Raw genomic sequence first — 24,941 nt, 5'->3', positions numbered from 1 at the left:
GGTTATTGCTCCCACAGTAGATTTCTTCACACCAAGCTGTTTGCCTATTGCAGATTCAGTCTTCCCAGCCTGGTGCTGGTCTACAATTTTTTTTTCTGGTGTCCTTCGACAGCCCTTTGTCTTCACCATAGTGGAGTTTGGAGTGTAACTGTTTGAGGTTGTGGGTAGGTGTCTTTTATACTGTTAACAAGTTCAAACAGGTGCCATTAATACAGGTAATGAGTGGAGGACAGAGAAGCCTCTTAAGAAGTTGCAGGTCTGTGACAGCCAGAAATATTGCTTGTTTGTAGGTGACCAAATACTTATTTTCCACCATTATTTGCAAATAAATTCTTTCAAAATCAGACAGAATTTTTTTCAGAATTTTTTTTCACATTTCGTCTCTCATAGTTGAGGTCTACCTATGATGTCAATTACAAGCTTATCTAATTTTGTTAAGTGGGAGAACTTGCACAATTGGTGACTGAGTGTGTGTGTATATATATATATATATATATATATATATATATATATATATATATATATATATATATATATATATATCATGCAGCCCTAATGTACATGTTGGTGTGCTTTTTCACGTGGGAAGGTTTAATGGCAAGTGGTAACAGAATCTGGTCAAAGTAGATCCATCTATCTGTGTGTAGCAGTATGTACACTGGGCAACCCCCATCTATGTGCAGCATCTCATCTTTTCATGGCATTAAGCTGGTCCCAAAGGTTTGTTATCTTGTTAAGTATCTTGCCAAAACAACAGCACTGTAATCTGTTTTAATCTACGAGGTATTTGTAGATAAATCTTTATAAAATTCAAATACATTCAAAACCCCAGGACTAAAACATTCAGAGGCGTAAACATTTGGAGGCATCCTCTCCGTAGTATCTTGCCACGCTCCCTCACACTCTTCGGCACACAGGTTAGACTTTTCATGCACATTTTCTTGCAAATCAACACATAATTTTTTTTCTTATCTTAATAATTAGGAAAGTTATAAACAAAAACAACATCCTATAAGCTTTATTTATTTAAATATACTAGCATGACATGACCAGCTGTTCTCTTCATATCATTCCCAAATTCTTATTTGGATTTCATTATTTGGCAAAGAACTGAATTAAGCAAACACAGACAAGGCTAAAGATTACAGCAGCGGTGAGGCTCAGGTGACACTACCCTAGGTCATGACATAAACTAGGTAATCTCTTTATATTTTCCTTTTATTCATAAACTCTCACTGATTTAATCTAGTAAAATCTAGCAATTTTGGTAGGTGTCCAAATAATGATCAAATGTATATATTAACCATATAATATTTACAAAACATCAATCGCAAACTATCAAGAACATTAATTAAGACTTGCTCTCCACCAACAAGATTTGCTAATTATTTGCAGCAAATTTATTTGCTATTTTTTTCATTTTAAAAAGTTTCATGGTAAGAATTATATAAAATAATAAAAACAAAATTAATAATAAAATTAAAAATTATTAACCAACTATAATTAATCATATTTGTTTACTTACTGAACAAGGAGGAATACTATTTGTTGCTCCTAAGACCAGTGCAGCCTGGACAAAGGCAAGTTGTACTACCACAAGCAAACACACAGAAAGGGAACTCACAGATCTGAGAAAGACACTATTTTCAGTAGAGTTTCACAAAAGGGGAACTAAAGTGACACTTAAGCATAACAAACACATTTGGAGACAAAATGCAGTCACAACACACTAAATCAGCTTCAACAAATGATCTACGGCTACATCCAGGAGCAGACCCCACACAGCCCCATCAAAGGCTGGTATGTACTGTGAAGCCACAGGCAGTGTTGCCAACTCCTCAGTAAGGAAGTAAGCACTTGGCTGTCCTAAAAGTCACCGCCTAATTTGCATAATTGTTCCTATCTTTGAAGCTGTAGAATAAAGGAATGACGTTGAGGGAGAAAGTGAGTAAAAAACATCCTCTGAATAAATGAACTTCTTCTGACTGAGAGACTGAGCACTGGGAGTGTTGTGGGACGGGGCTCACGGCAGCACCTGCTGCTGAGGACAGTAACTGAAGAACATGTGTGTTCACCTCAGAGTCTCCAAAAGTCTCCAATAACACTAGAAAAAGTCACCAAATTTGTCGCTTTTAAAAAAAACAAAGTCTGAAGTGCTGGTGCTCCAACAATTCATCCTACCCATTAAACTGCCCTACCAAGGCTTACTGCGCATGCGCACATCTATTTTACGCCATGATTCATGTGCTTGGCGGTTCACCCATAATTTCATCCTACCTGGATTTTCCGCATTTCATCAGGGCAGTCAGATAACTTGGAATTTATAATGTTTTGTTGTGTTTTTAATGTTATTTATGTTATTAACTGTATTATATATTCTACATGTTTAAATTGTGCATGTTTGATATCTACCTGTAGAGTCATTTACGTTAATGCCATTTTTCTATTAAATCAGTGATGTTAGCAGAAAACGTATAATTCCCCTATGAGTTACTGCCACTCTGTCTGTAAATGCGCGCTGTGGAAGGACAGTTCGCCAGCTATATCTATAAGCATGCGCTACGGTAGGACATGTCGATAAGGTAGGACAGCTGTAGCGACAGGACACCGGCCATACCGCGGATTGGTGGAGAGGCTTTCTTACAGCGCTGTTCGAGCTGCATGACAGCGCGTTCTTCACAGGCGCTGTATCACTCCGCTGAACGCTATAGCTATAGATCCCAAACAGTAGCTGTTCCAGTCTTAAATCAACACTTTCGGTGTTAAATCAGCACTGTAAGTTATACAAATTATTGAACACAATTTTTACATTAAAAAATAATAATTTAACGCTAATAGTGTTGATTTAACACTGGCAAATTTACTGTGTATCAGGAAACAAGAAGTAGTGTAAACGAAAACGAGCATGACCTAACGAAACTAATCAGACAAAGCAGACAAGAAAACACAGTAAGAACGAAAAACGGACAAGAATAAATCTGTGAGTGAGAAACAAAGTTTATAATGCTGGACTATGTAAAGAGCTGGGGAAGGAACCACAGGCTGCCCACTGAGTGAGTGGTCGTGTATGCTTCATCACAGCCCCTCTCCTCTTCTGTTGCTTTATCCTTTAGACAATAGTCCAAAATTGTGACTCACAGAATGACTCCCATGCGCAGTAACATGGTGAGCAATACCAATAGTGAGCTCGAGGTGCAATAAAACTATACATATAAGCATACCTTGTGTAACAAGCCTTGTACAGGCAGCCTCTGTTACTCATCTGACACAAAAGCCTTCTGATTACCTGGATTATATTTTAATGTTAGCCCTTAACAACAGTGCTAACATAAAAAAATATATATGTTAAGCTTACAGCCTAATTTTTTTTTTGCACAGTTGTATTTGTTGCCTTTTAGTTTTGGCCCTTTCCTTCTTTCAGTTGACCAAATATCTATTCTTTAACTGCTGCAGATACTCAGAAATAGAAAGAGCCACATTACACACAGATATGCCATCACAAAATTCTCACAACACCACACATTTTAGTTTTTTTCTTATAGTGTTTTTTTAAACCTTTTAGGTAATAGTTGAGAGCAGCACATTAACATGAAACAGCACACTAACATCATCATCAGAGAAGCTTGAAAACACATTTTCTACTAGTAGAATCCAGAGCCGTGAAAAAGTGCCACCGGGCAGCATACTCAATTAAGCAAATGCAAAAGAGTTTTCAAAGTCCAGAGGACAGTGGTGAGGTTCAGGTCACACTACCCTAGGTCATGGCATATGACCTTGTTATCTGTTCTTTGTACTTTGTATTTCTCCATGAATGCATGACTTTAAATATTTCATTATTTAATCTAAATATTCATGATAATTAACATGCATCAGCTGCCAATTACTTTCAGACTGTTACAATGCAGGTATTGTACGTACATGCTTGTATTCAGTGACAGATTTTATATTTGGGTTTTATTAATACTCTGTGTCAATCTGGTAAGTATGACAACAGCCGGTTTAGTCACAGAATTACATCCAAAATATATTTCAACTATATAACACTATAAAACATATTCTCAACATACCAAATGTTCCACAGTAAATACCATGCAGTATGCTTTAAGAAATAGTTTTTAAATATTAAAAAAGATGAGTATATAAATGTATATAAATGTAAATGTATAAATTGTAAATCAACCCATGTTAAATATGTATATATATATATATAAATACAATAAATATATACAATATATATATATAAGAATATTTTCCTGCTGTTAATGGCAATGGCAATGCAGCAGTTAGCGTACATATACACGCAAGCACTAGACTGACAGAAAGAAAATTCTCAACAAAATAAATGAACATAAACTATTAAAAAAAGTGGATCCAACACGTTGACATTGGCTTTGTCCTATCAAAGTTAGGAGGCCAGGACAACCTGACCTAAAATCCATTGATAAGTGAGTCTGTTGACCAATCAGGTTTCATCCCATGTACATCAAAATACATATGAGTTAATAATTTATACATTTAGCAATCAGCAAAAACGCTACAATAAAAAGGCAGGCATTGAAAGGATTCACCACAAATCACCAGCCATGAGAGCTGCCGTGCTTGCTCTGACTGTGGCCCTTGTGGGTAAGTCATACTCTTATTTATTATTTATTCTTAATTATTTAATAATTAGAAGTTTTGTTTAGCAGAGTAATATTGATTCTATATTGATATTTTCTGTTTTTCTTATTTCATTTAGCGAGTAATCAGATCAACCTTGGTAAGTACTAAAGCGGTATTTCTCTAACGCTGTAGATTCTGACAGTTCAGATATCTTTTCAGAGAAACTTACAGTGAACTATTTCACCAGTTCCAGAGTTTTCCGCTGGTAAGACCTTTGTATACAAATATGAGGGTCTGATCTTGGGCGGTCTGCCTCAGGAGGGTCTGGGCAAGGCTGGAGTAAAAGTTACCAGCAAGGTTCTCATCAGGGCTGAGGCACAGAATACTTTCCTTCTGAAGGTAAAGTAACTATTCATTGTATAAAATGTTCAGACGGACATTTCTATGGAAAACACATACATGGGTAAAGTAACTACTGTAGCAGAACTAAATATGATCATTTATAATATATTTGTGATTATTTCGTCCTTAGCTCCAGGATCCTCAGCTCTTTGAGTATGCCGGGATCTGGCCCCAGGATTCTTTCGCTCCTGCTGCTAAGCTCCTCGCCGCACTGAACCCTCAACTTACAGTTCCCATCAAATTTGAGTATACTAATGGTGTGGTAGGTAAGATATTCGCCCCTGCGGGAGTGTCTGCTACTGTCCTGAACTTGCACAGAGGCATCCTCAACATCCTCCAGCTCAATATCAAGAACACCCAGAATGTCTATGAGCTGCATGAGGTAAGACAATGAAGACAATGCCAACGTAATATCTATTATTATGGAAATCACTTTCTGTTCTGTCAGCTAAAGTTATTTAATACTCTAAGGCTGGAACTCATGGAGTCTGCAAGGCCCACTATATGATCACTGAGGATGCAAAGACCCGTCAGATTGTTGTGACAAAGTCCAAAGACCTGACCCACTGCCATGAGAAGGCCATCAAGGACATTGGTTTGGCTTATGCTGAGAAGTGTGCTGAATGCCAGCAGGTGAGATTAAAAGCAGGCCTCACTTTTACAATTTGAGAAGTTGTTCAAATGGACATCTTCTGTAACCCATTATTTCCTCACCACAGAGACTTCAGAGTCTGACTGGAACTGCAACCTACACCTACGTCATGAAGCCAACTGATGCTGGTGCTGTGGTCGCAGAGGCTACAGCTGAAGAGCTACACCAGTTCTCACTATTCAATCTCATCACTGGAGCAGCACAAATGAGGGCCAAGTATGATGTATCCTCTAATTATTGAATAACCTTAGAAATATTCAAAGAATTAATTAAATAAATCATATTAAATGTTTCTCTTTTCAGGCAAACACTGGCACTACTGGAGGTGCAGAACACCGCTATTGCTCCTGCCGGTGCTGAATATGCGGCCCGTGGATCCTTGAAGTACGAATTTGCCACTGAGATTCTGCAAACCCCCATTCAGCTTCTGAAGATCAACAACGCAGAAGCCCAGGTGTCATTACTAAATTCCAAAAACATACAAAAATAATTGTTCTAACTATCGTAATCTAAAGAAAATTATCGTAATCTGAAGCATTTTTTAAAATTAATTTATGTAAGAATATACACAAAAATAACTATCTAGAACTGTTTCTTTGCATAAGTAATCAACCACTGTGGCATCACCATAACAAGCCACAATTGGCTTATAATTTCAAGGGGAAAATATTCCCAAGCACAAACTCAAACATCCCAGGGCTGTTTGAAAAACAAACAGATGTCAAAGAGAAGTGGAAACTGACAATCTGTGACACTATTCGAAAAATATCAACATCAAAAAAACCTGAGCAACCTGGATTGAATCTATAAATATAAACAAACAACAATTTTTTACTTTATAAATTGATTTTGGGGCAAATTGGTTTGCAATAAAACTACTGTCTGACTTTAGGGATTGAATTCATTTTCTGTTAGAAATTTCTTTGTTGTCTTTGATGTGTTTGTTGTATGGGCTGAATTGAAGTATTCTATTTACTCTGTTTCAGATTGTGGAAGTCTTAAATCATCTGGCTGCAAACAATGTAGCCATGGTCCATGAGGATGCTCCACTGAAGTTCCTTCAGCTTGTCCAGCTCATGCGTGTTGCTACTTTTGAAAGTGTTCAAACCATTTGGGATCAGTACAAGACCAAACCTGTTCACCGGTAAAAAATGTGAAATGTATTATTTGTGTAAATTTACAATAGACTGCTTTTTAATTTCTTTATACTTGTAGACGATGGATTTTGGATGCAGTCCCTGTTGTGGGTACACCAGCGGCACTGCGGTTCATTGAGGAAAAATTCCATGCTGGCGAATTCACCACTGCTGAATTCACTCAGGCACTTTTGGTTGGTTTGCACATGGCCACTGCTGATACAGGAGCTATTCAACAGGCTGCTGTGAGTGCTGATATTTCTCCTAAAATGTCCTGGTCTTGGAGTACCATTGCACATTTTAAATTTTACCTTGTTCCCATCACACCTGATCCAACTAATGATTAAAGGAACTAGGAGTAAATTTGTAAAAGATGGTATTCCAGGACCAGGACTGAGAACCACTGATCTAAAGTATTGCAAGTTAGATGTTTGTATAAATCTTTATGAATAATTCAACCTGGTACTGTTGAACAGCGCCTGGCAATGAGCCCAAAAATCAAGGCAATTCCAGCGGTGCGTGAGGCCGCCATCCTTGGCTATGGTTCCATGGTTGCCAGACACTGTGCAGAATTTCATTCCTGTTCTGCTGATCTCCTTAAGGTAATTGTTAAGCACATGTGTTTGTTTCACTAGATTTGAGACAGTAAATTAAAGGATAATAATCAAATATGAGCTAAACAACATAAAAGAATTCCTTTCATATTTATTTATTTTTCATATTTACCTACATATTCGAATGGTTAACAAACCATTTAACTTCTTTCATCAGCCTATCCATGAGCATGCTGCTGAAGCCATGGCCAAGGCTGAAATATCTGAAGTCACCCTGGCTCTGAAGGCTCTGGGCAATGCTGGTCACCCTGCTAGCCTTAAACCCATCATGAAGCTCTTGCCTGGATTCGGAGCTGCAGCTGCAACCATGCCCATTAAAGTACAAGTTGATGCCATCTTGGCTCTCAGGAACATCGCGAAGAAGGAGCCAAAGATGGTAAGTATGTGATGATCTGTGACTACAGTACAGTTTTGGTTGATTTTGTTCCAGGAGCTGAATCATCTCATTGGTCTGTTCAGGTTCAGCCAGTGGCCCTGCAACTTTTCATGGATAAAAACCTGCATCCTGAAGTCCGTATGGTTGCCTGTATTGCGCTAGTTGAGACCAAGCCCTCAGTCGCTCTAATGTCCACTGTTGCTGGTGCTTTGGAGAAAGAGCCCAACATGGAAGTTGCCAGTTTTGCATACTCTTACATCAAGTGTCTCATCAAAAGCATGTCCCCTGATTTGATGCATGTGTAAGAATGATTGTTGTTATTGTTTAGTAAGTTCATTTGTTTTTTACTGCTGAAAAAAAAAACAGAACGTGACAAGTTTGTTGGTTACAGGGCTGCTGCAGCTAATGTTGCCATCAGACTGTTGAGGCCCAAAATGGACAGACTGAGTTTATCAAGCACTGGTTTTCACTTGGACCTTTATATCTGTACGTCTAATTAAGACCTGCATCGTTCATGAGGCTTGTCAACTTAAAGAAAATCTTTATTTAATGAAAGGACACCCTTTTCTCTTTAAAGCTCCTGCCATGGTTGGTGCTGCTGGTAGTGCTTTCATCATCAATGATGCTGCCACCATCTTGCCCAGAGCTGTTGTGACAAAAGCTCGTGCCTACTTGGCTGGAGCAGCTGCTGATGTTCTTGAGGTATGACTATTTTTTCATAATGTTAATGGAATTGTTACATAATCAGGTTATTTTTCAACCACTGGAACTGATATTTATCACTTATTATTATTTATTACACCTCATTCAGGTTGGTGTGAGAACTGAGGGACTCCAGGAAGCTCTACAGAAAACTCCTGCTGGAGATCGGAATGCTGATCGTGTTACCAAGATAAAGCACACCTTGAAGGCAGTAAGCTATGAACATTACATCCTCATTTTAGTTGAATATAGCTTAATCTATGTCTATTTTTTCTAATCTTAATTTTTACTCTATAAGCTGATGAACTGGAAGGCCTTGCCAGCCGGTCAGCCACTGGCCTCCATCTACGTGAAACTCTTTGGACAGGAAATTGCTTTTGCCAACATTGAAAAAACCTTCATTGAGCAGATCATTGAGCAGGCAACACAGGTAGTCCATTGATCCTTTGCTCTTTTAGAAGAATTCTGTGTCTACTTTGGAAACTGCATGTAAAATATCATATAATCTGCACACCCTATAGACTGTAAAACCACGTGCACGTGAACTGATGAAGGAGGCTGTTAAGGCCTTGCAGGCTGGTGTTGCCTTCCAATATGCCAAGCCTTTGCTGGCAGCTGAGGTACGCCGCATTGTCCCCACTGGTGTTGGTGTCCCCATGGAGCTTGGTTTTTACACTGCTGCTGTTGCTGCTGCAGCTGTCAATGGTAAGATTTTCACCTCAATGTAAAACACAAGCATTAAATATATAAATCTCCAAATCTGTGTAATTACATTATTTTATTCATAATTTCAGCAAAGGCTGTCATTACACCTCCCCTACCTGAGCAGATAGAGACTGTCACTCTTGATCAGTTGAAGAAGACTGACATCCAGTTGCAAGCTGAGGCCAGACCAAGGTGCTTCTTCACAGATACATATTTATATGACGACTAAATGTACAAGCTGGAATAATTATAGAAAAACATCTGCCAAACATCAAACACCTGTCTTGTCTTGCTTTCAGTGTTGCCATGCATACCTTTGCTGTGATTGGAGTAAACACTGCCTTGATTCAGGCCGCTGTCATGGCCAGAGGAAAGATTCACACTGCTGTGCCAGGAAAAGTGGCTGCAAGAGCTGATCTTCCAAGAGGAAACATCAAGGTGGAGGTTCTGCCTGCTGCTGCTCCTGCTCATATTGCTGCTGTCAGGTAATAGACGCAAGAGTGATACATTTTATCTCAGCATCAAATAAAAATTCAAAACACCCTGACATGTGAACATTTCAATCAACAGCTTTGAGACTCTTGCTGTAGCCAGAAATGTTGAGGATCTCCCTGCTGAAAGAGTAGCATCTCTGGCACCTGCTGGGCACTCTGGTGCTGACTCCTTGATACCTGCTTCAATTCAGAAGACCTTGTGTGGTGCTGTCCCCTACTTTAAAATCAAGGGATGCCTTGAGGTTAACTCACGCCACGCTGGCTTTATGGGGTACAACCCTCTGTACTATATGATTGGGCAGCACGCAGCTCGTATTTCTGTTTCTAAAGGTAAGTCCTGAGGTTATAACGGTTCCTGAAGTTATATTATTTGTAATAAAAATATGAGATATGTACTGTAATTTATGCTTCAGGTGATGGTCCTGCTCTTGAAAGACTGGAGTTTGAGGTTCATGTTGGTGCTAAGGCAGCTGAGAAGCTTACTAGGGAAATCAATGCTGTTGAAGCTGAAAGCCAAGAAGAAAACATCATCCTGATGAAACTGAGGGAAATCCTGGAGGCTGGACTGAAAAACAAGAACTCCTCAAGCAGTTCAAGCAGCTCGAGCCGCTCAAGCCGTTCAGGCCGCTCAAGTAGCTCAAGTAACTCAAGTCACTCAAGCAGCTCAAGCCGCTCAAGTCGTTCGAGCCGTTCGAGCCGCTCCAGCAGCTCTGCTTCCTCCATTAGCAGCAGCAGGAGTGCCAGTAGCTCTTCAAGATCTTCTAGCTCCCGAATGTTTAGGGTAAATCTTTCCCTTACAGTTTAGAGCATAATTACTCATCATGTAACATGAAAGTTTGCAAAAACTGTTGCAGCAATGTAGATCTCAAACAGTACACAACATAGTACTGTTATGTGATGTACTGTACATAACATATAAAGGTGCTCGTATTTGTCACTGTACAGCGAAATGTGTCCTCCGCATTTAACCCATCTGTGGTAGTGAACACACACTCACAAGCACTAGTGAACTAGAGGCAGTGAGTACACACACACCCAGAGCGGTAGGCAGCCAACTCCAACGCCCGGGGAGCAGAGAGGGTAAAGGGCCTTGCTCAAGGGCCCAACAGTGGCAGCTTGCCAAACCCGGGAATCGAACCCACAACCCTGTTATCGACAGCCTGGCGCTCTAACCGCTAAGCCACCACTGCCCCATGTGTACAGTACAGTACATTACATAAAAATAGTTCTTATATAGCTTTGTAACACCCCAGTGTTACAAACTTCATTCCTTTAAAAATAATAATGGATATTAAGGTCCTTAATTACAATCAATGGTTTTCATTTTTGCCCTACCACAAAGTTTCATTAAGCTCATCATGAGTTTTTCTCATGCCATGTTTCTTCCTAGGGTAACGATACATATGGACCCTTCCTGAAATTCCACAAGGAACAGGTAACTCTTTTGTTATTCTATATTTATTATACTTATTTTATCTGCTGTAAGACATAAAACATTAGACGACTGCAATGAATGTTATGTACTAAATGATTGTTGCTTGTTTGCTTCTGAAGAAATATTAAATTTTTTCTTTTTGTTGCAGTACTTGGCATCACATGCAAGGTCCAGCAGTTCATCTAGCATCGAGGCCCTCCAAAGACAGGTTAACTGAAATCTGCCCTTATGTTTTAATCACAGTCAGCAAACAGGAGCAATAGCAAATCTACCAGACCAGAACCAGCATCTTCTGCACTGGAATAATGTAAGTGCATGTTGATATTTTCAGGTCAAGCTTCTTGGAGATGCTATTCCTCCTGCATTTGCCATCATTGCTCGTGCTGTTAGAAGTGATCGCAATCTAGAATACCAGGTTGCTGTCTACTTGGATAAAGCCACCTCAAGAGCACAGATTGTGCTTTCCCCTATTGCTGAGAAATGGAAGATGTGTGCTGATGCTGTAGTGCCAAGCAAGCATAAAGTCAGCGTAAGTTTGGCCTTCTACTGCAGTTTTTATGTGAACAAACAAACTTTATCTTTGTCAAAATCTGACAATACTGATTGCACTGACAATGGACACTCCTAATAGGCCAGGCTTGGTTGGGGAGCAGAGTGCCAGGACAACGCTGCAACTTTTAAGGCTGAAACTGGTGTTATCGAATCAAACCCTGCTGTCCGTTTGGAAGTGGAATGGGACAAACTCCCAAGACTTATAATCCTTGCAGCCACATATGCTAAAAGGTACACTAAAAAAAGATCAAAAGAAACAACGTTTTTGTAGTTTGTCATAATGAATTATACCTAACATCTTATTTCTTTCTACCAATAGGGCCACAGAGTACCTCCCACTGCTCAGAGCAGCTCGCCTCGCTGGATTTGCTCTTGATAGAGCTGAAAACAAAGACAAGGAGGTTGCCCTCATTGTGGCACTACCAACTCAGACGTCCGCGAACATCATTGTGAGAGCTCCAAAGGTGAGAACAATTAAATATATTCAACATATTTAACTAACTTCAGTTTGTTGTGTGTTTATTTTAATATTACCTTGTCTAAATACTAGATGACCCTGTCAAAAATGGATGTACCTGTTCCTGTTGCTGTGCCCATTGAAAAAGATGGAAGCATTCCAGCTCTTGAGAATCTGGACATTCGTGGCGCCATTGAGAATCTGGACATTCGTGGCGCTATTAAGAATTTAGACGTTAATGCCATCATCGACAAAGTGCTTAAATATATTGAGAAAATTCAAAACGGTATTCGTGCCTTCATTCGGAATATTGACATCCGCACCATCACTGACAATCCACATATTATTGCCATCCTTGAGCATCCATATGTTCGTGCCATCATTGAGAAATGGCTAAATGATATTATTGCCTGAAGCTGACTCATTTGATTATGAAGCAAACCAAATAAATGAAATTATTAGCATCCAAAAAATCTACTGTGTTTATTTATTTTTAATTATTTTAATGAGACAAGGTTGTCTCCTCACATCCTGCTTACAACCAGTGTCAGTTCCAGGTATAAAACACAATGCACAATTCTGCAGTGCCAACACATAAAGTTGTACCAGTCATTCCGTTACATTGCTCATGCTACGCAGAGGTTGACGAAGTGGGCAAAATTGATGAGCACAAAACATGTAGGCATCTGTCCCTCAGCCAATTCACCTTACACTCTATAATATATCTTCTATATGTGGGTGAGCTCATATATCACATATGATCAATAGCAGCAAAGATGAAACCAAGATAAACTTCAATATGGAGACGGAAATGAATGATTCATGATCTGAAGCATACCACATCATCTGCCAAACATGGTGGAGGTCCTGTTATGGCATGGGAATGTTTGGCTGCAAATGGAACTGGGTCACTGGTCCATTGTGGATTTTAGGATGTTTAAGATCCTTATCCAGCTGTAGAAGTCATCTTCTTTTATTTATTTATTTTAAGCTTTTCAGGGGTTTAACCTTTTGCATGCCACCCTGTATTATTATCACTGATGCAATTCACTTTGCATTTACATACACAATGCCGACTTTACTGGCAAAACTGTGAAGACCTAACCTCATATGCAGCTCACCACATATTCTGTTTTCTACACTCCTGATTTACTGGTTGCCGCAGAACCTAGTTATGAACAATTTATCACATTCTTACTTCCAACCCCCTGCTATGCCAAATATTCTCTGATATCACCAGGTAAAGGTAGCATCATTTTGTAGAGATAATCCTGTGTCTGGGAATGTTTTGTGATTTGGATTTCTTGAACAGGGTAATTCATATGCAATGCATTTGGAAAGTGTTCAGACCCTTTTACTAACTCAGCTAAGGTAAACTCAAGCTAACTTTCTAGTTTATTTGATTTAATGATCCAGTCCTATTCTTTCAGCTATGTGACCGGACTATGTGACACCACTCTTTCTGGATCAAGGATTGCCAGTTAGTTCTCACTGTAGTATTAATTCAATCAAGCATTAATCCAGCATTAATTGCTAGACATTAGAAACTCTAAAAAACACCCCATCAACCACCATAACACCGTAGCGAACACCTTTGGGTGGCACAGAAAGCAACTTAGGGAATACCAGGGAATTGCTTAAACTGTATACTCTGGAAATGCCTTCTATTATATTTAAATTACACTTAAATGTAATGGATATTTGTGATATTACATACTAATATGCTATTACTGACATACATTTTAATATCACCCATGCATGATTTTCAGCAACAACAAAAAAATCTGTTGTCTTTCGTTGTTGAAGCTCCTTGTGAGAATGATTGACTGTGCACCAAGACAAAGAGGGCTAATTTCTCAAGGAAGATAAAATAGAATATATATTTGTTAATCTGCCATTTTCATATTTTGTTGTCAAAACCGATTCCACAATGTGGGGGAAATTTATTTTGTAGTAATTCTGTAAATTGATGAATGTCAAATTTTCCTTGTTAAAGGCTATTGCTGAATCAGTAAATTGAAAGCATAATCTTTATAAAAATGTCTAAAAGGAAACTGAATTGAAAGTATTATTTTGCCCCTTGAGAATGACTTTGTCCCTGGGGTGGTATCAGTAGGAGTCAAATTTATTTTAAAAAGTAATTTATCTTGGGTTACATTTTGGTACCATTACATTAGAGTACATAATTGTTATTTAGGGCACAATATTGTCTCTTAAAAGGTACAATGGTATGTGGTATAATAATATTTCCTAACTGAGAGACATTACTTTCTATACTGTTTTTCTATACTATTCAAACATAATAACTAGTAACTGCAAGTTTAATTCATTTTTTTGTATTTCAGTTTCATTTACATTTGATTTGCATTCTGCATTAACAACAACAAGCACAAAAACATTTGTTTTTTAATCAAATTAAGATCGTAAAAAGATCTTTCACTTCCAAATAAACATGCTGGGTTTAAATTCTGGGTTTAAATATTTGTAATGTCAACAGTCTGTTTACAAAGTTCAGAGAACAATGCTGAGGTTGTGGTCACACTATACTAGGTCATGGCACATGTCAGGTCATCTTCTCTTATGTAAACTGTACAGCCTAACTTGTCTTAAATTTCTGATTATTAAGGCACTTCTTAATTTACTGACCTAATAAAACTAATAAAATGAGAATGACCTAACTAAAAATAATTTGTCAGTAACTTCAGCTCGGCAATTTTGTTGACAACCTACTTCATAAAACATCCTTTATCAGTTCTCCCAGATATGTATCAGGACTATTTAAGAGAGATTTTTGTTAAGCACAAACGATCAGTAGCTAGCTAACGTCTAACGTCTGACTAGCTAGCTGGCCAGATTGCTAGTACCAGGCTGGTATTAATCTAGTCTAGGTCTTGTTACCTATGAACTGTCTGGCCTAACAACCTGCTAACCTGTATCAGACAGATATTCAAAAAGTAGCTAATTTCACCTACCAGTATTAAAGTGTGATGATAAGTTATCTCTGTGTTTTTTCATGTTGTCTTCCTACTAGCTGAGTCAAGCTTGCTAGCGTTAGCCTGCTAGTTAGAAACCTGTTTAGCCAGAAACTATTTGCTAGTTTGCTACTATTTGCTATATTACACTGTACACTTGCTTTTTTTTAGTTTAAAAAACTTTTAGTTTAAAAAACTTTTAAATACAAACCTTTGTATTTATTATGTTTAAAGTTAAATGTAACAATGTCATATAACACATACAACAAAATAGAATAACAAAAAAGGCATTACAAAACTCACAAGGAACTGACATGTTGACATTTGATTTGTCCTAGCAAAAATAGGAGGTCAGACTATCCTGACCTAATGTCAATTGATTTGTTAGTCTCCTGACCCAACAGGTTTCATCTCATGTGCATCAAAATACATATGAGTTAATCATTTATACAGAAGTGACAGTGCAATCAGCAAAAACGCTACAATAAAAAGGCAGGCATTGCAAGGATTCACCACAAATCACCAGCCATGAGAGCTGCCGTGCTTGCTCTGACTGTGGCCCTTGTGGGTAAGTCGTACTCTTAGTAATAATGCTGTAATTATTTAATAATTAGAAGTTTTTGTTGTTCAGCAGAGTAATATTGATTCTATATTGATAGTTTCTGTTTTTCTTATTTCATTTAGCGAGTAATCAGATCAACCTTGGTAAGTACTAAAGCGGTATTTCTCTAACGCTGTAGATTCTGACAGTTTAGATATCTTTTCAGAGAAACTTACAGTGAAATATTTCACCAGTTCCAGAGTTTTCCGCTGGTAAGACCTTTGTATACAAATATGAGGGTCTGATCTTGGGCGGTCTGCCTCAGGAGGGTCTGGGCAAGGCTGGAGTAAAAGTTACCAGCAAGGTTCTCATCAGGGCTGAGGCACAGAATACCTTTCTTCTGAAGGTAAAGTAACTATTCATTGTATTAAATGTTCAGACAGACATTTCTATGGAAAACACATACATGGGTAAAGTAACTACTGTAGCAGAACTAAATATGATCATTTATAATATATTTGTGATTATTTCGTCCTTAGCTCCAGGATCCTCAGCTCTTTGAGTATGCCGGGATCTGGCCCCAGGATTCTTTCGCTCCTGCTGCTAAGCTCCTCGCCGCACTGAACCCTCAACTTACAGTTCCCATCAAATTTGAGTATGCTAATGGTGTGGTAGGTAAGATATTTGCCCCTGCGGGAGTGTCTGCTACTGTCCTGAACTTGCACAGAGGCATCCTCAACATCCTCCAGCTCAATATCAAGAACACCCAGAATGTCTATGAGCTGCATGAGGTAAGACAATGAAGACAATGCCAACGTAATATCTGTTATTATGGAAATCACTTTCTGTTCTGTCAGCTAAAGTTATTTAATACTCTAAGGCTGGAACTCATGGAGTCTGCAAGGCCCACTATATGATCAGTGAGGATGCAAAGACCCATCAGATTGTTGTGACAAAGTCCAAAGACCTGACCCACTGCCATGAGAAGGCCATCAAGGACATTGGTTTGGCTTATGCTGAGAAGTGTGCTGAATGCCAGCAGGTGAGATCAAAAGCAGGCCTCACTTTTACAATTTGAGAAGTTGTTCAAATGGACATCTTCTGTAACCCATTATTTCCTCACCACAGAGACTTCAGAGTCTGACTGGAACTGCAACCTACACCTACGTCATGAAGCCAACTGATGCTGGTGCTGTGGTCGCAGAGGCTACAGCTGAAGAGCTACACCAGTTCTCACTATTCAATACCATCACTGGAGCAGCACAAATGAGGGCCAAGTATGATGCATACTATGATGACTGCAAAACATTTGTAAAACATTTAAACAGTTAGTGAAAGAAATCTGATCATTTTTTTTTCTAATTTCAGGCAAACACTGGCCCTACTGGAGGTCCAGAACACTGCTATTGCTCCAGCCGGTGCTGAATATGCGGCCCGTGGAAGCCTGAAGTATGAGTTTGCCACTGAGATTTTGCAAACCCCCATTCAGCTTCTAAAGATCAACAACGCAGAAGCACAGGTGTCATTACAAAATTCCAGTAGCAAACCTAAACCTTTTCTGTAAATATATAAATAAAACAGGTATGCCTGTATAAACCTTTTACAAATGTCATTGTTTTCATTATCAAGGGCTCTGATAATGAAGCTTTGTATGTGCTCTGTTTCAGATTGCGGAAGTCTTGCAGCATCTGGTTGCAAACAATGCAGCCATGGTCCATGAGGATGCTCCACTGAAGTTCCTTCAGCTTGTCCAGCTCATGCGTGTTGCTACTTTTGAGGGTGTTCAAACCATTTGGGATCAGTACAAGACCAAACCTGTTCACAGGTAAAATGCTCTTGAAAGCTGCAGTAAATAGAGACACTGTTTATATACACATACTTATTTTTATACTTTTCTTCATGCAGACGATGGATTCTGGACGCAGTCCCTTTTGTTGGCACACCAGTAGCCTTGAAGTTCATCAAGGAAAAGTTCCATGCTGGCGAGTTCACCACTGCTGAATTCACTCAGGCCCTTGTGATTGGACTGCACATGGCCAATGCTGATCCAGCTGCTATTCAACAGGCTGCTGTGAGTACATTTCTATTGTGTAACATATTGCAATGTAGATACTTATACTATAAATGTAGATACTATAGATACTATAAATATTTCTACAAATTTTAACCTTGTAAACTGTTGGACAGGGCCTGGCACTGAGCCCCAAAATCAAGGCAATTCCAGCAATGCGTGAGGTGGTCATGCTGGGCTATGGTTCCATGGTTGCCAAACACTGTGCTGAAGTTCCTTCTTGTTCTGCTGATCTCCTCAAGGTACAAATATCTGCAGAGTTTACTTACATTTGGTGTAGTTCAGATTTGAAGCTAGAAAATAAAAGATAATTCTTTTATTGTTGGAAATTAAAAGCTTTACTAGGTTTTAGACAGGAAATCAGTGAATAAACAGTAAAAGATGAGTTTGTATAGCAGAGAATAATAATAAATGACAATTTAAAAACTATTAATCACAAATTATATCATTCATTTCATCAGCCTATCCATGAGCATGCTGCTGAAGCCATTGCCAAGGCTGAAATATCTGAAGTCACCCTGGCTCTGAAGGCTCTGGGCAATGCTGGTCACCCTGCTAGTCTTAAACCCATCATGAAGCTCTTGCCTGGATTCGGAGCTGCAGCTGCAACCATGCCCATGAAAGTTCAAGTTGATGCCATCTTGGCTCTCAGAAACATCGCTAAGAAGGAGCCAAAGATGGTAAGTATGTGATGATCTGTGACCATAGTACAGTTTTGGTTGATTTTGTTCCAGGAGCTAAATCATCTCATTGGTCTGTTCAGGTTCAGCCAGTGGCCCTGCAACTTTTCATGGATAAGAATCTTCATCCTGAAGTCCGTATGGTTGCCTGTATTGCGCTACTTGAAACCAAGCCCTCAGTCGCTCTAATGTCCACTGTTGCTGGTGCTTTGGAGAAAGAGCCCAACATGGAAGTTGCCAGTTTTGCATACTCTTACATCAAGTCTCTGACCAGAAGCATGTCCCCTGATTTGATGCATGTGTAAGAAGGCTTGTTATTGTTTAGTAAGTTCATTTGTTTCTTACTGCTGAAAAAAAAAACAGGAAGTGACAAGTTTGTTGGTTACAGGGCTGCTGCAGCTAATGTTGCCATTAGAGCGTTGAGCCCGAAAATGGACAGACTGAGCTACCTTTCAAGCACTGCTCTTCACTTGGACCTTTATATCTGTAGGTTTCAATAAGACCCACATTGTTCATGAGGCTTGCCAACTTAAAGAAAATCTTTATTTAATGAAAGGACACCCTTTTCTCTTTAAAGCTCCTGCCATGGTTGGTGCTGCTGGTAGTGCTTTCATCATCAATGATGCTGCCACCATCTTGCCCAGAGCTGTTGTGACAAAAGCTCGTGCCTACTTGGCTGGAGCAGCTGCTGATGTTCTTGAGGTATGACTATTTTTTCATAATGTTAATGGAATTGTTACACAATCAGGTTATTTTTCAACCACTGGAACTGATATTTATCACTTGTTATTATATTATTACACCTCATTCAGGTTGGTGTGAGAACTGAGGGGCTCCAGGAAGCTCTACAGAAAACTCCTGCTGGAGATCGGAATGCTGATCGTGTTACCAAGATAAAGCACACCTTGAAGGCAGTAAGCTATGAACATTACATCCTCATTTTAGTTGAATATAGCTTAATCAATATCTGTTTTTTCTAATCTTAATTTTTACTCTATAAGCTGATGAACTGGAAGGCTTTGCCAGCCGGTCAGCCACTGGCTTCCATCTACGTGAAACTCTTTGGACAGGAAATTGCTTTTGCCAACATTGAAAAAACCTTCATTGAGCAGATCATTGAGCAGGCAACACAGGTAGTCTATTGATTCTTTGCTCTTTTAGAAGAATTCTGTGTCTACTTTGGAAACTGCATGTAAAATATCATATAATCTGCACACCCTATAGACTGCAAAACCACGCGTACGTGAACTGATGAAGGAGGCTGTTAAGGCCTTGCAGGCTGGCATTGCCATCCAATATGCCAAGCCTTTGCTGGCAGCTGAGGTACGCCGCATTGTCCCCACTGGTGTTGGTGTCCCCATGGAGCTTGGTTTTTACACTGCTGCTGTTGCTGCTGCAGCTGTCAATGGTAAGATTTTCACCTCAGTGTAAAACACAAGCATTAAATATATAAATCTCCAAATCTGTGTAATTATATTTATTTTATTCATAATTTCAGCAAAGGCTGTCATTACACCTCCCCTACCTGAGCAGATAGAGACTGTCACTCTTGATCAGTTAAAGAAGACTGACATCCAGTTGCAAGCTGAGGCCAGACCAAGGTGCTTCTTCACAGATACATATTTATATGACTGACTAAATGTGCAAGCTGGAAAATTATAGAAAAACATCTGCCAAACATCAAACATCTGTCTTGTCTTGCTTTCAGTGTTGCCATGCATACCTTTGCTGTGATTGGAGTAAACACTGCCTTGATTCAGGCCGCTGTCATGGCCAGAGGAAAGATTCACACTGCTGTGCCTGGAAAAGTGGCTGCAAGAGCTGACCTTCCAAGAGGAAACATCAAGGTGGAGGTTCTGCCTGCTGCTGCTCCTGCTCATATTGCTGCTGTCAGGTAATAGACGCAAGAGTGATACATTTTATCTCAGCGTCAAATAAAAATTCAAAACACCCTGACATGTGAACATTTCAATCAACAGCTTTGAGACTCTTGCTGTAGCCAGAAATGTTGAGGATCTCCCTGCTGAGAGAGTAGCATCTCTGGCACCTGCTGGGCACTCTGGTGCTAACTTCTTGATACCTGCTTCAATTCAGAAGACCTTGTGTGGTGCTGTGCCCTACTTTAAAATCAAGGGATGCCTCGAGGTTAACTCACGCCATGCTGGCTTTATAGGGTGCAACCCTCTGTACTATATGATTGGGCAGCATGCAGCTCGTATTTCTGTTTCTAAAGGTAAGTCCTGAGGTTATCACGGTTCCTGAAGTTATATTATTTGTAATAAAAATATGAGATATGTACTGTAATTTATGCTTCAGGTGATGGTCCTGCTCTTGAAAGACTGGAGTTTGAGGTTCATGTTGGTGCTAAGGCAGCTGAGAAGCTTACTAGGGAAATCAGTGCTGTTGAAGCTGGAAGCCAAGAAGAAAACATCATCCTGATGAAACTGAGGGAAATCCTGGAGGCTGGACTGAAAAACAAGAACTCCTCAAGCAGCTCGAGCCGTTCAAGCCGCTCAAGCCGTTCAAGTAGCTCAAGTAGCTCAAGTCGCTCCAGCCGCTCAAGCCGCTCCAGCAGCTCTGCTTCCTCCATTAGCAGCAGCAGGAGTGGCAGTAGCTCTTCAAGATCTTCTAGCTCCCGAATGTTTAGGGTAAATCTTTCCCTTATAGCTCAGAGCATAATTACTCACCATGTAACATGAAAGATCAATTTCAGTTTTTCAGTGGTACACTGGAAACTGTTGCAGCAATGTAGATCTCAAACAGTACATAAATAAAAAATGTTCTTATATAGCTTTGTAACACCCCAGTGTTACAAACTGCATTCCTTTAAAAATTATAATGGATATTAATGTCCTTAATCACAATCAATGATTTTCATTTTTGCCCTACCACAAAGTTTCATTAAGCTCATCATGAGTTTTTCTCATGCCATGTTTCTTCCTAGGGTAACGATACATATGGCCCCTTCCTGAAATTCCACAAGGAACAGGTAACTCTTTTGTTATTCTATATTTATTATACTTATTTTATGTGCTGTAAGACATAAAACATTAGACGACTGCAAGGAATGTTATGTACTAAATGACTGTTGCTTGTTTGCTTCTGAAGAAATATTCATTTTTTTCTTTTTGTTGCAGTACTTGGCATCACATGCAAGGTCCAGCAGTTCATCTAGCATCGAGGCCCTCCAAAGACAGGTTAACTGAAATCTGCCCTTATGTTTTAATCACAGTCAGCAAACAGGAGCAATAGCAAATCTACCAGACCAGAACCAGCATCTTCTGCACTGGAATAATGTAAGTGCATGTTGATATTTTCAGGTCAAGCTTCTTGGAGATGCTATTCCTCCTGCATTTGCCATCATTGCTCGTGCTGTTAGAAGTGATCGCAATCTAGAATACCAGGTTGCTGTCTACTTGGATAAAGCCACCTCAAGAGCACAGATTGTGCTTTCCCCTATTGCTGAGAAATGGAAGATGTGTGCTGATGCTGTAATGCCAAGCAAGCATAAAGTCAGCGTAAGTTTGGCCTTCTACTGCAGTTTTTATGTGAACAAACAAACTTTATCTTTGTCAAAATCTGACAATACTGATTGCACTGACAATGGACACTCCTAATAGGCCAGGCTTGGTTGGGGAGCAGAGTGCCAGGACAACGCTGCAACTTTTAAGGCTGAAACTGGTGTTATCGAATCAAACCCTGCTGTCCGTTTGGAAGTGGAATGGGACAAACTCCCAAGACTTATAATCCTTGCAGCCACATATGCTAAAAGGTACACTAAAAAAAGATCAAAAGAAACAACGTTTTTGTAGTTTGTCATAATGAATTATACCTAACATCTTATTTCTTTCTACCAATAGGGCCACAGAGTACCTCCCACTGCTCAGAGCAGCTCGCCTCGCTGGATTTGCTCTTGATAGAGCTGAAAACAAAGACAAGGAGGTTGCCCTCATTGTGGCACTACCAACTCAGACGTCCGCGAACATCATTGTGAGAGCTCCAAAGGTGAGAACAATTAAATATATTCAACATATTTAACTAACTTCAGTTTGTTGTGTGTTTATTTTAATATTACCTTGTCTAAATACTAGATGACCCTGTCAAAAATGGATGTACCTGTTCCTGTTGCTGTGCCCATTGAAAAAGATGGAAGCATTCCAGCTCTTGAGAATCTGGACATTCGTGGCGCAATTGAGAATCTGGACATTCGTGGCGCTATTAAGAATTTAGACGTTAATGCCATCATCGACAAAGTGCTTAAATATATTGAGAAAATTCAAAACGGTATTCGTGCCTTCATTCGGAATATTGACATCCGCACCATCACTGACAATCCACATATTATTGCCATCCTTGAGCATCCATATGTTCGTGCCATCATTGAAAAATGGCTAAATGATATTATTGCCTGAAGCTGACTCATTTGATTATGAAGCAAATCAAATAAATGAAATTATGAGCATCCAAAAAATCTACTGTGTTTATTTATTGTTAATTATTTTAATGAGACAAGGTTGTCTCCTCACATCCTGCTTACAACCAGTGTCAGTTCCAGGTATAAAACACAATGCACAATTCTGCAGTGCCAACACAAAGTTGTACCAGTCATTCCGTTACATTGCTCATGCTACGCAGAGGTTGACGAAGTGGGCAAAATTGATGACTACAAAACATGTAGGAATCTGTCCCTCAGCCAATTCACCTTACACTCTATAATATATCTTCTATATGTGGGTGAGCTCATATATCACATATGATCAATAGCAGCAAAGATGAAACCAAGATAAACTTCAATATGGAGACGGAAATGAATGATTCATGATCTGAAGCATACCACATTATCTGCCAAACATGGTGGAGGTCCTGTTATGGCATGGGAATGTTTGGCTGCAAATGGAACTGGGTCACTGGTCCATTGTGGATTTTAGGATGTTTAAGATCCTTATCCAGCTGTAGAAGTCATCTTCTTTTATTTATTTATTTTAAGCTTTTCAGGGGTTTAACCTTTTGCATGCCACCCTGTATTATTATCACTGATGCAATTCACTTTGCATTTACATACACAATGCCGACTTTACTGGCAAAACTGTGAAGACCTAACCTCATATGCAGCTCACCACATATTCTGTTTTCTACACTCCTGATTTACTGGTTGCCGCAGAACCTAGTTATGAACAATTTATCACATTCTTACTTCCAACCCCCTGCTATGCCAAATATTCTCTGATATCACCAGGTAAAGGTAGCATCATTTTGTAGAGATAATCCTGTGTCTGGGAATGTTTTGTGATTTGGATTTCTTGAACAGGGTAATTCATATGCAATGCATTTGGAAAGTGTTCAGACCCTTTTACTAACTCAGCTAAGGTAAACTCAAGCTAACTTTCTAGTTTATTTGATTTAATGATCCAGTCCTATTCTTTCAGCTATGTGACCGGACTATGTGACACCACTCTTTCTGGATCAAGGATTGCCAGTTAATTCAATTAAGCATTAATTGCTAGACATTAGAAACTCTAGAAACACCCCATCAACCACCATAACATCGTAGCGAACACCTTTGTGGCACAGGAAGCAACTTAGAACACCCTGCAGTACCAGGGAATTGCTTAAACTGTATACTCTGGAAATGCCTTCTATTATATTTAAATTACACTTAAATGTAATGAATATTTGTGATATTACATACTAATATGCTATTACTGACATACATTTTAATATCACCCATGCATTATTTTCAGCAACAACAAAAAAATCTGTTTTTTTTTTTTATTCTGTTGTCTTTCGTTGTTGAAGCTCCTTGTGAGAATGATTGACTGTGCACCAAGACAAAGAGGGCTAATTTCTCAAGGAAGATAAAATGGAATGTATATTTGTTAATCTGCCATTTTCATATTTTGTTGTCAAAACGGATTCCACAATGTGGGGGAAATTTATTTTGTAGTAATTCTGTAAATTGATGAATTTCAAATTTTATTAAAAGCTATTGCTGAATCAGTAAATTGAAAGCATAGTCTTTATAAAAATGCCTAAAAGGAAATACTATGAATTGAAAGCATTATTTTGACCCTTGAGAATGACTTTGTCCCTGGGGTGGTATCAGTAGTACTTTTTCTTGGGGTTAGAATACATAATTGTTATTTAGGGCACAATATTGTCTTTTAAAAGGTACAATGGTATGTGGTATAATAATATTTCCTAACTGAGAGACATTACTTTCTATACTTTGTTTTTCTTTCTATACTGTTTAGAGAACAGCGCTGAGGTTGTGGTCACACTATACTAGGTCATGGCACATGTCAGGTCATCTTCTCTTATGTAAATTGTACAGCCTAACTTGTCTTAAATTTCTGATTATTAAGGCATTTCTTAATTTACTGACCTAATAAAACTAATAAAATGAGAATGACCTAACTAAAAATAATTTGTCAGTAACTTCAGCTCGGCAATTTTGTTGACAACCTACTTCATAAAACATCCTTTATCAGTTCTCCCAGATATGTATCAGGACTATTTAAGAGAGATTTTTGTTAAGCACAAACGATCAGTA

General features: G+C 39.0%; 2 protein-coding genes across 2 annotated transcripts; both read left to right on the top strand.

The window, feature by feature from the left end:
- The first annotated feature begins 4,583 nt into the window (after window positions 1-4,583).
- On the top strand, window positions 4,584-12,541 carry LOC140538527 (vitellogenin-like). Its single transcript, XM_072661120.1, has 27 exons — window positions 4,584-4,623; window positions 4,739-4,759; window positions 4,850-5,001; window positions 5,135-5,386; window positions 5,476-5,637; window positions 5,724-5,872; window positions 5,960-6,110; window positions 6,643-6,800; window positions 6,872-7,037; window positions 7,269-7,394; window positions 7,564-7,782; window positions 7,866-8,083; window positions 8,174-8,268; window positions 8,360-8,484; window positions 8,594-8,695; window positions 8,783-8,914; window positions 9,006-9,189; window positions 9,279-9,381; window positions 9,489-9,674; window positions 9,760-10,013; window positions 10,097-10,464; window positions 11,074-11,118; window positions 11,267-11,326; window positions 11,450-11,647; window positions 11,750-11,901; window positions 11,990-12,134; window positions 12,221-12,541. The coding sequence occupies exons 1-27, from the start codon at window positions 4,584-4,586 to the stop codon at window positions 12,539-12,541; spliced, it is 4,284 nt and encodes a 1,427-aa protein (XP_072517221.1).
- Window positions 12,542-15,627: 3,086 nt separating this feature from the next.
- On the top strand, window positions 15,628-22,803 carry LOC140538526 (vitellogenin-like). The gene is made up of 27 exons (XM_072661119.1): window positions 15,628-15,667; window positions 15,784-15,804; window positions 15,895-16,046; window positions 16,180-16,431; window positions 16,521-16,682; window positions 16,769-16,917; window positions 17,009-17,159; window positions 17,308-17,465; window positions 17,546-17,711; window positions 17,828-17,953; window positions 18,173-18,391; window positions 18,475-18,692; window positions 18,780-18,877; window positions 18,969-19,093; window positions 19,204-19,305; window positions 19,393-19,524; window positions 19,616-19,799; window positions 19,890-19,992; window positions 20,100-20,285; window positions 20,371-20,624; window positions 20,708-21,039; window positions 21,336-21,380; window positions 21,529-21,588; window positions 21,712-21,909; window positions 22,012-22,163; window positions 22,252-22,396; window positions 22,483-22,803. The coding sequence occupies exons 1-27, from the start codon at window positions 15,628-15,630 to the stop codon at window positions 22,801-22,803; spliced, it is 4,251 nt and encodes a 1,416-aa protein (XP_072517220.1).
- Window positions 22,804-24,941: the final 2,138 nt, after the last annotated feature.

The sequence above is a fragment of the Salminus brasiliensis genome, chromosome 17 (assembly GCF_030463535.1).
Source record: "Salminus brasiliensis chromosome 17, fSalBra1.hap2, whole genome shotgun sequence".
NCBI classification, from domain to species: domain Eukaryota; kingdom Metazoa; phylum Chordata; class Actinopteri; order Characiformes; family Bryconidae; genus Salminus; species Salminus brasiliensis.
The sequence above is the reverse complement of the archived record's forward strand: the minus strand, read 5'-3'. Positions and strand labels throughout refer to the sequence as shown.

Excerpts from the sequence above, each read along its gene's own strand:
- LOC140538527 (XM_072661120.1), top strand. The coding sequence starts at position 4,584 with ATGAGAGCTGCCGTGCTTGCTCTGACTGTGGCCCTTGTGG. Across the intron at positions 5,002-5,134 it reads AGAATACTTTCCTTCTGAAG|CTCCAGGATCCTCAGCTCTT; the intron begins GTAAAGTAACTA and ends TTTCGTCCTTAG. Across the intron at positions 7,038-7,268 it reads GAGCTATTCAACAGGCTGCT|CGCCTGGCAATGAGCCCAAA; the intron begins GTGAGTGCTGAT and ends ACTGTTGAACAG.
- LOC140538526 (XM_072661119.1), top strand. The coding sequence starts at position 15,628 with ATGAGAGCTGCCGTGCTTGCTCTGACTGTGGCCCTTGTGG. Across the intron at positions 19,306-19,392 it reads TAAAGCACACCTTGAAGGCA|CTGATGAACTGGAAGGCTTT; the intron begins GTAAGCTATGAA and ends TTACTCTATAAG. Across the intron at positions 20,625-20,707 it reads TCGTATTTCTGTTTCTAAAG|GTGATGGTCCTGCTCTTGAA; the intron begins GTAAGTCCTGAG and ends TTTATGCTTCAG.